This window comes from Schistocerca gregaria, chromosome 5, assembly GCF_023897955.1.
Source record: "Schistocerca gregaria isolate iqSchGreg1 chromosome 5, iqSchGreg1.2, whole genome shotgun sequence".
Classification (NCBI taxonomy): Eukaryota; Metazoa; Arthropoda; class Insecta; order Orthoptera; family Acrididae; genus Schistocerca; species Schistocerca gregaria.
Window position 1 is genome coordinate 463,820,057 of NC_064924.1, and position 12,787 is coordinate 463,832,843.

Genomic DNA, 12,787 nt, shown 5'->3' on the forward strand with positions numbered 1-12,787 from the left:
TATTCTTCAAAGTAATTGAGGTGGTATATCTTTCCCACAAACAATTCTGATAAAATCTCATCAGCACTGTCTGACTGATCACATTCGAGCCATCGTGAAAACTTAGTCTGCATTTAAACTCGCTAAATGGCCCGACATTTCACATTAAGCTATCCCATGCTTATACTCTAGTTAGGCGTTATTCTTTGTTGGTACAACTCGTTTTCCGCTCTGTTCCAGGAATAGGGCTTAACCGACTGCTAACCAGATTTTTTACAATCGGCCATGTGAATGCTGCTTTGCCGTTAAAAACCCTATCACAACACACGACCGTTTGGTTTTCATTGCATTACTAATTTCTTACATCCAATATTCCAACTTTTCGCATAACGTATGGTGTTTGATTAGATACTAGGCTAAACGAAGCGACGCTGTGTTGAAAATCCGTCAAATGATTAATCATACATGCCTCCTCATGGCGGTGACATTGCCCTGGTCCCGCTGCCGTCCAGTGTGAATCGACTATTGACCGTCATTCTCGCTCGCCATTTATATGTTCTGAAACAGATCCTGGCCGTCACGTATTATGATATCTAATGTTATGGTTATGCAAGACCAAAAAATGCTTGGAAGCACAAAGAAAATTAAAGTACTTCAGTCGATGTTGCTGTAAGATAACTAGTCTCTTTGGTAACATCCTTGGTAGCACCGTCTCGTATATGTATTATCATTGTATTCTTCCGGTTTTAATACGTGGTAGTTGAGGGATGTGGAAGGTAATCAATTTGGATTTGCTATATTGTAAAGCATTGATTACAGCAGTTTGTTATTGGATATATGGTGTGAAGTTTTTGTTAATTAATTGTGAACTTTCTTGTTTTTTTTCAGGTGCCGGTGGGGTTGATGAAATATAAACAGTTTGTCGTAGATTGATCGTTTAAATGTTTGAAAAAGAAATGCTGTACATAATATGAATTATGTAAATTTTGAATTATTGTGTAAGTTTTTTTGTAACACATACAAATCCTTCCTTGAAAAAATGCTCCCTTACAGACTTGTATTATACGAGTTGTTGAATGAATAGGAAGGAATATTATTTCCGGTAAAAGAAACTAAGGCATGCTTTTTCGTGGCTCTTTTGTTACGGTTTTGTTGGAAAAGTGCTTAATCAAGAGGTTAGTGGCTAATACAATGTTTCAATTTGAGAGATCCATACTGTCGAAGTGACGTCACTTGTCCTTGAGTGGACCAAAGTGCGCGTTGCTTATGCGCGAGAGTTTGGAAGCCATCTTGACGAGTTCCGTATTCGCTGTAAAAGACGCAAATAGGTTTACAATAAATTGAGTTAATACTTATTTGGTCAAGCACCTATCTAACATACGTTCGTAGTAGCTTCTTTTAGAGAATAAAATTATAGGATCCGTTAGAGAATAAATATAGTGCTGTACTTCGGAAACTGGCGCGGGGTACATAGCCGTTGGGGAATGTTAGAGTACGTATATATGTAAAACGACGAAGTTATAGAAGATAATAGTTATATAAGTTAGATGCTGCGTAAACGTTATGAAATTAACGGTTTAGTGATACATAATGCGTAAGTTCATCATATAGATCATGAGACAAAATTCGACTTTCTACTTTTTTTCAGGTTTTACGGAAGAGAGTATCACTCTTTGAAGAAAATAGATTCTTTATGACCATATATCGCGCTATGGTAAGTAACTTTTTAATACTCAATGTAAATTGCAAATTTATGCAGGTCTTCCGATAGATGGCGGAAGCTTTGTAGATTACGTCATATGGTCTTCCATTTTCTTATTTTCAACTACAGCTTACTTTTTTGCTGTGTGTTTCGACATAAACATTCGGGCGACAACAGTTTATTTAAAAAGTATCGTAAACTTCAAAATGGACATTGTATTTATTTATTTATTTTACTTAGCGACAATCATTATCTTAATTCTCGTGCGTGCGTATGTCGTATAAACCACAGGCTTTTTTACTTTTATTGTGCCGAACTTAGCTGACGTTGCGCTCAGTGTTTGCTATAATAATCGTTTTAGGAATATACCGGCGTTCAGAATCGGGATTTGTCTTCGTACCTTGCATCTCATATGTTAATCCACATTCGTGTCGGAAACTAAAATGCGCACATTAGGATTCCTGAACGTTGACTATGCCTGCTAGCAATGGTTTGTCTCTGCAACATGGTTAATGCTTTTGTGGCTTCTACATGAGGAATAAATTTGATATCATTTTTAACATCGTCTTGCACCTCTATGAAATATGGGTGTAGAAATAATTCGCTTTGTGGGTTGTAACAATAGATTTTTCTGAACTTTTCATGTATATATAAAAACACCTAAAAGAATTATGAAATGAAGCTTCGAAAATAATGAGTCTTGAAAATATCTACTTGATGAGTTAGTGTGTGTTCATATTCTTTAGTCAAATGTTTAGATTGTGAACGCGTGGCAAAAAAGCTATTAAGGGGTTTAACTCCTGTTACAGCACTAAAGCGGACAGTATAGCTTTGTGCTGACATTACTTTTAAAGTGGGATATTTAAGTACTTGTAAATATGGAACTAACGTGAAAGTAGGAACGCCAGAGTGATGCACATGAAACGTGAATAATACTGGATTAGTTGCTAGATGTCTCTCTAGACCTTTCTCAGAGCTGTGTGTTATATTTGTTTTATTTATTTCCCCCTCGCCTGTCGTCCTACCTTCTCAGGAAAATGATACTGATTAAATGTTTTGAGTGAAACCCAGTTTCTTGTATAGATTTAAAAAAAATCTTAATTAGATATGAATAGCTAATTGGTGATGTTAAGGATGTTTGGTAACAACTTGTCAGTGAATTTAATAACTTGTTAGAGGGTTATCTTGCTTTCAGCTGTCTGTTAAGCCGTGCTTAAATGAGGCATTAGAGCTATGTTTGAGAGCTGTTTGACAACCAGTTTGCTACAAAACTATTAAGCATTGCAGTATGAACCTTTGCGTGCAGTGATATTGTTGTCCCACTTCTCCTACTGGTAATGGGCAAAACACTTGTTTGAAGTGTAGGCTTTAGCTTGCAGTGGAAGTCAGATGTGAGTAGTTAACAAAGCAGACAGGAATATAATAGGAACTTTTGAGGTATGGTATAACAGAAGAGAACGAAGATACATTAGGTGACTTGTGAAGACCTGTTACGTTGAATTGAGGAGGAGAGTTTGTCATAATTTGACTAAAATAAGGGTTAGGTTGATAGGACTAATTGATAATCAGGAATAATTTGATAATGAATGGGAGGGTCAACATTATAGGAGAGTAGACTAGTACAAATAGCTGAATTGAACAAGTCATTGGTATATTATGAGATATAACTTTTCAGTATCTTAGTTTTGGAAATTACCAGATGTATTCCAGTTTTTGCTGAAGGTGATGTTAGTGTATGCCCTTCGTAGGGTCATATCAGAATAGATTGATTTTTTGTTTATTTGGCCCAATATTTCCTTTTACAGTGAAAGGGCTGTCTTTGCCCTAATCACTAGTTTGAACAGAATTATTTTAACATAATTTCACATATGTTAATAATTAAGAATTGTGCTGTTTAAGGGGGCAACCAAAATTTTGTAATTTACAATCGTGCAGTACACTGATATACAACACCCACTTCACTATTGTACTTGGTATTAGAACCAAGATGGATTTCTCTTTCGTCTGGATGGTTAGTCCCAGCTTGCTGAGGAGCAACTCGGGATTCGCAGGGGTGTAGAGATTGGGAAATTGTTGTCAGGGTCTCGGGAAATCCTTACTAGTTCTCCCCAAGGGTCATCTCTTCACTGCTTTCAGCAGGTTGTTGTAGGTGGATGTTCTGATGTGGCATGTCGTATCATTATGTATGGCCTCTTCTCGGTTATCTTGTAACATTGTAGACTTACAGTTCATAATGTGATATTTTAGCTGTCAGAAAGTTCAGCTTATGCCACAGGTTCCTTATTATATCATAGACCATTGCATTACCAAATGCATTTCATACTAGTCTGTAACACGTTGTCTAATAGCACATTCCCAGAGATGTGATTTGGGTTGCTGATCTCCTTTGACAATTAAAATGTCATTATATTTGTGAGATATATGTAGTTCCAAAATGTGAACTTTTCTCACTACTTACAGTTTTCAGTTACTGTAGCCGACCTACTTCTGTCTAGTTAACTTTCCAACCAACAACCAAACTATAATGGTCAGACAGTGGTTGGGTAACCTCACAATGTATAGTAACTGAAGATTATCTGAAATGTCAAAATGAGTACAAGGAAAATTTCCTTTTGTTTTTGAGTTAATTCTCATTGAACTTCATTTGAGAATATGGAAATAGATTCATTAAATGGAGGGGGTGGGATAAATATTTTCCCAACATCATTGGTTAGTTTAAAACACCTATTGTTTTTTGAAGGTGTGAACAAGCTCCATAGAATGCTGTGTGGACTGTATAACGTAGTGTGTGTGTGTGTGTGTGTGTGTGTGTGTGTGTGTGTGTGTGTGTGTGTGTGTGTGTGTGTGTGTAGGTCATATAACAACGTGCAGTAATTGCACGTTTCGACGCACTGACATGCACGGCCTTTGTTTTGCCATTGTGTGAAAGTTGAAACAATTTGTGCAGTTAATGAAAACTGCTGCCTTGTTATGTTTTAGATCTATTTGGCTATGACTTGTAGCATATTATTGGGAGTTGTGGCTTGGCTCTGTGGTAAAGTTCCAGACTACAGATCCATACTCCATTTGATCCCAGATCAGTCCTAGCATTTTTGATGTTACTTTGCTCTTCTGGCACTCTTCCTTCTGGAATCTGTATCAAACTGTAGGTTCCACTGTAACTAGCTGCTCAATTCGGTTTAACTTCTAAGGAAGGCACAGGATACCACTTCTAATAGGACCACACTTAGTAAAATGCAGCTATGGCTTTGAAACTAATTTTCAGGTTGAAGATGGTTTAGATTGTGTGTGTTATTATTTACGTATTGGCAGTAATTTTGTTGTTTATAGAACTAAGGTCAAAATTGTGCCTAATTAAGGCTCCTAGATGATATATGATCCTGACTGTGCTATGAATTGTCTAGTAAGACTGGTAGCAGTGCAATTTGAAGAAGTGTCTGTGGAAAGAATGAGACATACTTTCTTGTATGTGTTCGTTACAATGAGAGAAGCTGTCATATGGTAACTCTGTTTAAAGGAAATTGTTACTTCAACAGTGGTTTTGGACACTTACTTCACAGGTGAAGGTATAAAAAATTTAACCTTCACCACATACAATTGGAATTTTGTTTATAGCAACCATCCCTAAAGGGGGTGTGCAGTGAAACAATATCTTCAACTACAATCTCAGTTGTGGTATTTCCATTTTATGTCTATATAAACATAACTGTATTAATATAGCTTAATTTATGTATTTACAATTGACATAAATTAATAATATTGAAATTCAGCTGTAGGTTTGTTAGGTCTTTGGTAATACCTTGCAGTGCTTTGAATGCTGGGAGAAATTAATGATCAAATTACAGAAGATGACAATATTTATTTCTATTGCTTCTCAAATCTTGGGTATACAGTCATCTGAAAATTTTCTTCAGAAAAATCTGATGACTGTACTTGTTGAATAACTATGGCATGTAGTACCAATCACCATTAAACTCCTGATTCTCTTAATGACTCAAACTCCCATATATATAACAGCTTCAAACATCTAATTACTGACGTGTCTTCATGTGTTCAAATATTTGACGTTAAGCATGTAAGTGTGAAAAGTTAGAAAAGGTTTGAAATTATGTTTAAAGTTTTTTGAATGTCATGAAGCGCTCTAGTTCTCAAATACTGGCTGAATATAGTGTGGTAATTTGCATACCATGAATTATGCAGTCTCAAGAGGTATAGTTTATAACTCAAAATACTAGCCCTACTGTGTTAAACCTGTAACATAAGACTATAGGCTGGCTACCTCTTAATAAGTGATTATGGCAGCATTTTAAATTTGGTTAGTTTTATGAAATAGGCTACCGAAAATAATTTTTGTCTGTTAGCTGTTAGATAGGCAACCTGCAACTGAGATTGAGTTATTGTACCTCATATTAGTCACTAAGTAATACTGATAGTTATCTAGTTGACGTACACTATTTATTCTTTTCAGTGCAGCAGTTCAGCTAGTCTTATGTAAATTGATTGGTAATGGGATAATAAAAAAGGTGGTAATGAAATATGGGCGGGGAAATAATAGCAAGAGTTGTGTACTACACAGTGAGTCAGCATGCTGATGAGACTAGTTGTAAGGAAAAGAGGTGAAGTTTGAGACGACATCGCCAGTCAACTTCGGTATAGAACGTTGAATGTCACACAAATACATAGAAATTTAAGGTGATTGCTGCTGACTTCTCATTATCGGAGTAGAAAACTTCTTGCATTGCTAGATCAAAAGTGCTTGCAAGCCCATTAATAAAAAAAAAAACATGTTTGATAACTTAGTGGACACCTCTCCTGCCCCCCCCCCCTCTCTCCCCCTCCCGCCCCCTCTCTCCTCTTTCCTTCCTGTCGCCCATTTATTTACCCTTACACGCTGTTCCAATATCTCACACTGTTCAAATTCAGATAACGCAAATGTCTATGCTACAGGATCAAGTGAACTGTACTTCTGTTCTGAATTTTTAAATATATAGCCAAGCCATTTGCTCAGAAAACTGCTTAACTTCGTTGGTGAGTGTTGAAGTCTTGTGCATAGAGCTTACTGTAATGCCCCAAATGTTTCAAGGGGTTCAGCATTGTATGTAGGGCAGGTGGACCAACTTCCTGATGCAGTTGCATAATTGTCATGCTGGAGCAACATATACCTGACAGTGAGATACTGTGGTTTGTCTTTCAGTACTAAGCTTGAACTTACTTGCAAAAGTGACAGAATATGGACTAAAACATTTCTGGTGCTTGTTGTGCAAACTAGTTAGTGTAGGAAGACGAAGTGCTCTCCTTGGTGCACCATTCGCCTCCGTAACGTGGCAGCGGTAGCGTACCCACCTGCCATGCGGGGGGCCTGGGTTTGATTGCCAGCAGGGCATTGGGTATTGTGTGACCTCCATGATCATTTTCATCATCATTGACTCGTAAGTCGCCGAAGTGGTGTCAACTGAAGAGACTTCAATGCGGCAGCCTCCTGGCCAAACTATGCTATACTATCATTTCCATTTGTTTCCATGTAAACTTAAAAAATAGATTTCTTCTGTATTTCTTAAACTAGTTGAAAGTTCGCATATTTTAATTCTGGTTTTTTGACACAGTGTACAGTTTGCTGTAAAATCCACAATCAGTAACTAGACAGGGAAGTGTTTTTCAGATTAACATTTAGGAGAAGGTACTCTTACTGGAAAAAGAAGTTTCTCTTGGTAGGTCAGAGTGAAGATCTTGGAAGTAGGAACTAATTTCATGTTGTACTATTATTTTTTATGAGAATTGTTGGTGGGCAGTATAGTAAGTTAACAGAAAACTGTGATATTTAAAAAGAGAAATGAAATAATCGTCTGGCATTGTTGGCTGGTAGACTGTCTGGGATGGTTTGGCTGCCTGGTACAAATGTTTTTATGTAACAATACTAGATAGTTTCCATGCTGATAAAGATGATGCGAAATTGTTAAGACAAAACACACATCCAGTGCCAGAGTGCAGAAACTATCTGAGCCAGTTGGGAGTTGAACATGGAGCCTGCAATCTAGAGGTTGTCCACTGGTTAACAAGCTACCAACTTTAAAAACAGATATAGTTACAAGAAATTTAGGACCTCTGATGCATGTATTTTTCATCTCTTTTTAGATCTTCTGGTTTTCTTGATGTGTATAACAAATATGATTTACACTATTTTCCACCACTTTTGTATCCTGTACCACTGATTATTTTTTCCTTTGATTGTTCTGTAAAAAATGTAATCTGGCCATCATTTCCAAGAACTTAAGTGGAGAACAACAAACGGGAATATTTTCCGGTTTTCAAGTGTTTTCCCAGCTAATAATCAGAGTATGAGATGTTGTAATCAAACCGATGTTTTCCCAGGAAGATAAATTGCTGAGGCTTATAGAAATTTGGTGATAATGTTCTTAAATCGTAAATTTAAAAAAATCTGCTCTTTATTTAAATTGCTGTGTTTTTTGCAGTCTGGTAGGACTTTCTGAATAGTACGTTGTTCGTGGAATTATTGCTATCTAGAAATTATATTTTTTTCCACCCCATCAGCAAATAACAAATATTATTAAACAACATTTTCAGCATATTTTTGTCCTTAAGGGGCTGCAGATGGATTGAAATCCAGAAATTCTCAATTTTTGGTTTTTCGTTGATCTTAATCTAAGAAATTTCCACTGTCCAATGATGCTATAATACATATGCATTAATACATATGTATTATTGCCATACTTCTGGTTCATTCATTCATCTAAACAAAACAGTGTGGATGTGACTGTGTACAATTTATCAGTTCTCAGGCTGAAACTTGATTTTTGAATCGCTTCTTGGACACAAGAGACTTTTTGTCTGGCTGCACTGAGCAGATGCCTCTGCAAGCACATCATTATCTTCTTATCTTCATTTCTTACTTTTTGCAATTTTGTTTGTGTAAGTTTTAAAGTATGAAGTTATTGTTTTGTGTGTACTGGGAATTTGTTAATTTTGTTATTATATAATTGAGATTATTGCAAATATATAAGCCATGGATAGAAATTGCACAAAATTAAAAAAAATAAAACCACATGCAGAACTTCAGTGTTGGAGTTCCTGGAAAGAATTAAAGAACTTGGATCAATGTAGTACATTTGAAGAAGAATGTAGTGAAGGTAATGTAAATGTAGTAACTGATATGGATGTATTGTGAGAAGTATATTTAAATATCAGTTTGTGAACAGTGTGCTGAGTGTGATATAACACTTCAAACTGAAAGAAGTGTTGGACTGGTTACTATATTAAAGTTTTAATGTAACATTAGTACTATGTTCTGCAAATGCTCTGTTTCTCTGAAGAATGATAATTGATAATGAAAGGTTTATGACAAATATTTGGTTTATGTACTGAGGGCAATTGGTAAATATGCAGCCAATGGTGCAGTGTTGTCTGGCCTAGTGAATTTCCCCCTCCACCCCTTAGATTTGCAAAATGCTATCTAAACACACACACACACACACACACACACACACACACACACACACACACACACACACACACACACACACACACTATAAATGAGTTAAGAAAATTGATCACGGATTGCGATTCGTACAAGTATTGATGGAAAATGTGAAATTGTAAACTTTGACAGCCAGTGGGCGGATGTGTGACACTGCAGCACAGTTTCATGATGCAGCTGGCAAGGGTAGTAAACAGGGGAAATGTCGATACCAGGGCATAAAGTCTTTGCGAATTTCATTCCGTGTATTCTGTTGCGTGATAACTATGCTTCAGGACAGGCATGTATGATGTCAACACAGGTCAACCAAGAGAGGCAATAGAATGAGAGGACCGTGCAGTTGTCAGAGGCAATCAGATCCTCAGATTCCTTGTCATCCTCAGTCCATCATGTATCTGGCACTTCAGTGACCACAAGGACCATTAACAGATGGGTCACTGAATGGGAGCTTAGTTCATGGTGTTCCTCGTGCTGACTACCACTGGCTTATATACCTCAACAAGCCCATTTGCTTTGGTAGCCAGCACATTAGACATGGAATCTCATTGATTGGAGTAGAAGTGTCTTAAGTGGTGAGTCCCACTTCGAAATGAGCCCAGGTGACTGCCGAATACTTGCCTAGAGAAGCCCTGGACAGCGATGGGATACCAACCTGTTTGTCACTGACCTTAAGGCCTGACCACTAGGAGCGGTGGTCAGGGGTGCATTTGACTTTGCCAGAAGGACCCCCTTTTTCTTCCACAGCATCCTTAGAGCACAGTGGCATGTTGATGATATTCTGCACTGGTTTTTCTTCCCCCTCGCCAAGCCGTCAAGGGCTTCCAATTCAGTAAAAAAATGCCTGCCCACACACAGTAAGAGTTTCTACAGCTTGTGTGCATGCTTGTCAAATACTTCGTTGGCCTGCAAGGTCACTAGATCTCTAATCAATTGCGAATGTTTGAAGCATTATGGACAGGGCTCTCCAACCAGCTCACAATTTCGACGATCTAACACGCCAGTTGAACAGAATTTGGCACGATTGCCGTCAGGATGACACCCAGTAACTACCAGTCAATACCAATCTGAATAACTGCTTGTAAGAGGCTGAGGCGTACTGACACTTTGAATTGCTCAGTTTTTGAAGCAGTGCAGGCCTGGAAGTTGCAGGGGTTCTCAAGATTTACAAGAATATGAGTGATTGAAGGTAAGATTTGTCAATTATTTATGACTTGGGAATTTAAAAGCTTTCAAAAGCAGTTCAGGAAGAGAAGCCATATTCCGAAAATGTAACTATCAATTATTTGGAGTGCATAGACCACCTATGAAGATGAATGGGTACAAGGCTGTAATGACTGGAAACCACATTCAAGCGAAAGAAATTGAAAGATGACAGAGTATTTGGTGTTAAGAATAGGCTTGCAGAGAATTCAAAATTATTATGGCATGGCCATTGGGCAAAATCTTAATAGTGTAGAGGAAAAGAGAAGAGCTGTATGGGCAGTTTTTTGTTTCACTTCTCTTCAACGGACAAACTTAATTCGTGGTGTATGCCCTCCAGAAAGTGACTCAGGGTGTAAATACAACAAAGCTCAGCAAAATTGTGAGAAATTTACTCACAAACCAGCTGTCCTTTTGCTATGTCGAAGGTTTTGAAAGAAACTTTCAGAGATTCGTCAGATGTATAGCTGTGTCTTCACGGCTGCACCCAGATTCCTGGATGAGTATTCAACAGTGTAATCTGGGCTAGAATACATAAGACAGTGTTTGTCAGTTAGTACAGTGCATGTTAGTGTCTGTGATGCTGTGGCAACGTTCAGCGAAGGACATATTGCAAGGTATGAATTTCTGAAAAGACTGCTACAAGCTGTTGGTGAAACAAATGTTAAATTTAGATGAATAAAGACTAATGGCATCAGAACTATTAGAGACCTTGAAACAAGTGATACAAAAAGACAACTGTGGAAAAGGAAATATCAAGATGATACGGAAGAGTATGCTGTTTCCCTCAAGTCATTTTTGTTAAGAGTGAAGTGTACCTTTTTCAGCTCCTGTTTGCCAGAATTTGTTAAGAATTACAGGATATACTTATTAGAACAATGTGCATGTGTTTTAACATGAGGGGTTTCTTATTTTGTAAATAACAGATGAGTTAGAACCGTTCATACATTAGAAAAATTTAGATAGTTTTTATTTTGGTGTCTACTTTTTACAAAAATAGTTACCTTGAAAACTAATAAATATTTGTAGAAATCCCACTGTTAAAGTGGTTTGAAACATGAAAGCTACAAGCTGGCAATTGATCTCAAGTATTTTCTGAGAAGAGGTGCTTTTTATACGAATAAACTTTACATTAAGAAAGGAATTTTCCAACCTGTCTGGAGCCACCAAAGGGGGTACTATTAAAGCAACATGATGCAGGCAGCTGTTTATGATGGTAGTTACTGTTCATATCATCCATTCTTGCTTGTAAAAGCTGTGTGTTTTCAAAAGTATTCTCCCCCCCCCCCCCCCCTGTGTGCATGTGTGTGTTACCTATTTCAGGATGGCATCTTTTTAAGCTAAAAGTTTAAATATTTGGTAGTCATTTGCATCATGCCTGCCTCTGATTCAATGTCTCTTCTATGTGGTGAGTAGCAATATGGCCTCTTGAAGAGTGGAAACATAGGTTGCAAATGGGGATCATTCAGCGCAGTTGAACATCTCTATATGGCATAGTGTTAAAATAAACTATGAAACATATTTAATATAATTCTCTCGCACGAAAGGCCTCGTGTAGTGTGATTACAAATGCATTTGTTGTGTCTTTGTGAGTAGAATAATTGACCAACGTCCCAGTTTGGGCAGATAACACTCCATTGTGTGAAATGGTTTAATTCAGTGATAATAGTTTCAGTAACAGTATTGTGTTTATTGACTTGTAGTTTGTCGTGTTCATGTGGTTTAAGTCTATAACTTGATATCGCTGCATTTGCACAGTCTAGAAATTGTTTGCTAATATTTTCTTGAACGTTTGTATGAATTTTTTTGAATGTATCTCACAATGGAAGCTGTAGGTAAGAACATCAACAATTTACAAAAACAGATTGCTATATACTGTAAATATAATACATTAAGTTGCAGGCACCCACATTTAAGACACACAAAGCTTTTGGCCACAGTCATCACCAGCAAAAGACACACCCACAATTTATACACACAAGCAAGCACACCTCATGCACATATGGCTACCCCAGAATGCCGAGAGGCTGGAGCTGGTGGTAATGTATGCATGAGGTGTGCTTGCTTGTGTATAAATGATGTGTGTTTCTCATTTGCTGATAGGCTATGGCCTAAAGCCTTGAAAGTGTCTTCTGCGGCTGTCTGTAATTTAATATATCTTGTTTACAGTAAGTAGCAATCTGTCTTTTCCTACGTTGTCGATATTCCTTTTGAAATGTTTCAGTGGTTCCAGGTCACTGAAATTATAATTTGAACAAGTACTCTGCCCTGAGCAGATAGTAAATATTTGCTATATTTTGGCTCCTTGTTTAAGGGGCAGACTAGAGATCTGAAAGTCTCCGGTTCAATACCCAATCAGTCCTAGAACTTTCATCTGTCATGTATCACTTGTTTCATCTCTGACAGTGTTGGTT

The 12,787-nt window shown here is 37.4% G+C and overlaps 1 protein-coding gene across 2 annotated transcripts in view; it reads left to right on the top strand.

Moving 5' to 3' along the window:
• Positions 1–659: 659 nt before the first annotated feature.
• The window catches only part of LOC126272990 (serine/threonine-protein phosphatase 1 regulatory subunit 10-like), a 105,838-nt gene continuing 93,710 nt past the window's right edge, over positions 660–12,787 (top strand). Inside the window, exons 1-3 of one of the 2 annotated variants that reach the window (XM_049976341.1) lie at positions 660–755; positions 868–977; positions 1,628–1,693. In XM_049976341.1, the coding sequence (XP_049832298.1) occupies positions 1,673–1,693 (21 nt within the window). In that variant the 5' untranslated portion in view covers positions 660–755; positions 868–977; positions 1,628–1,672. Of the gene's footprint in view, positions 756–867; positions 1,472–1,627; positions 1,694–12,787 lie in introns of both variants that reach the window. The other variant, XM_049976342.1, reaches the window with a different exon arrangement.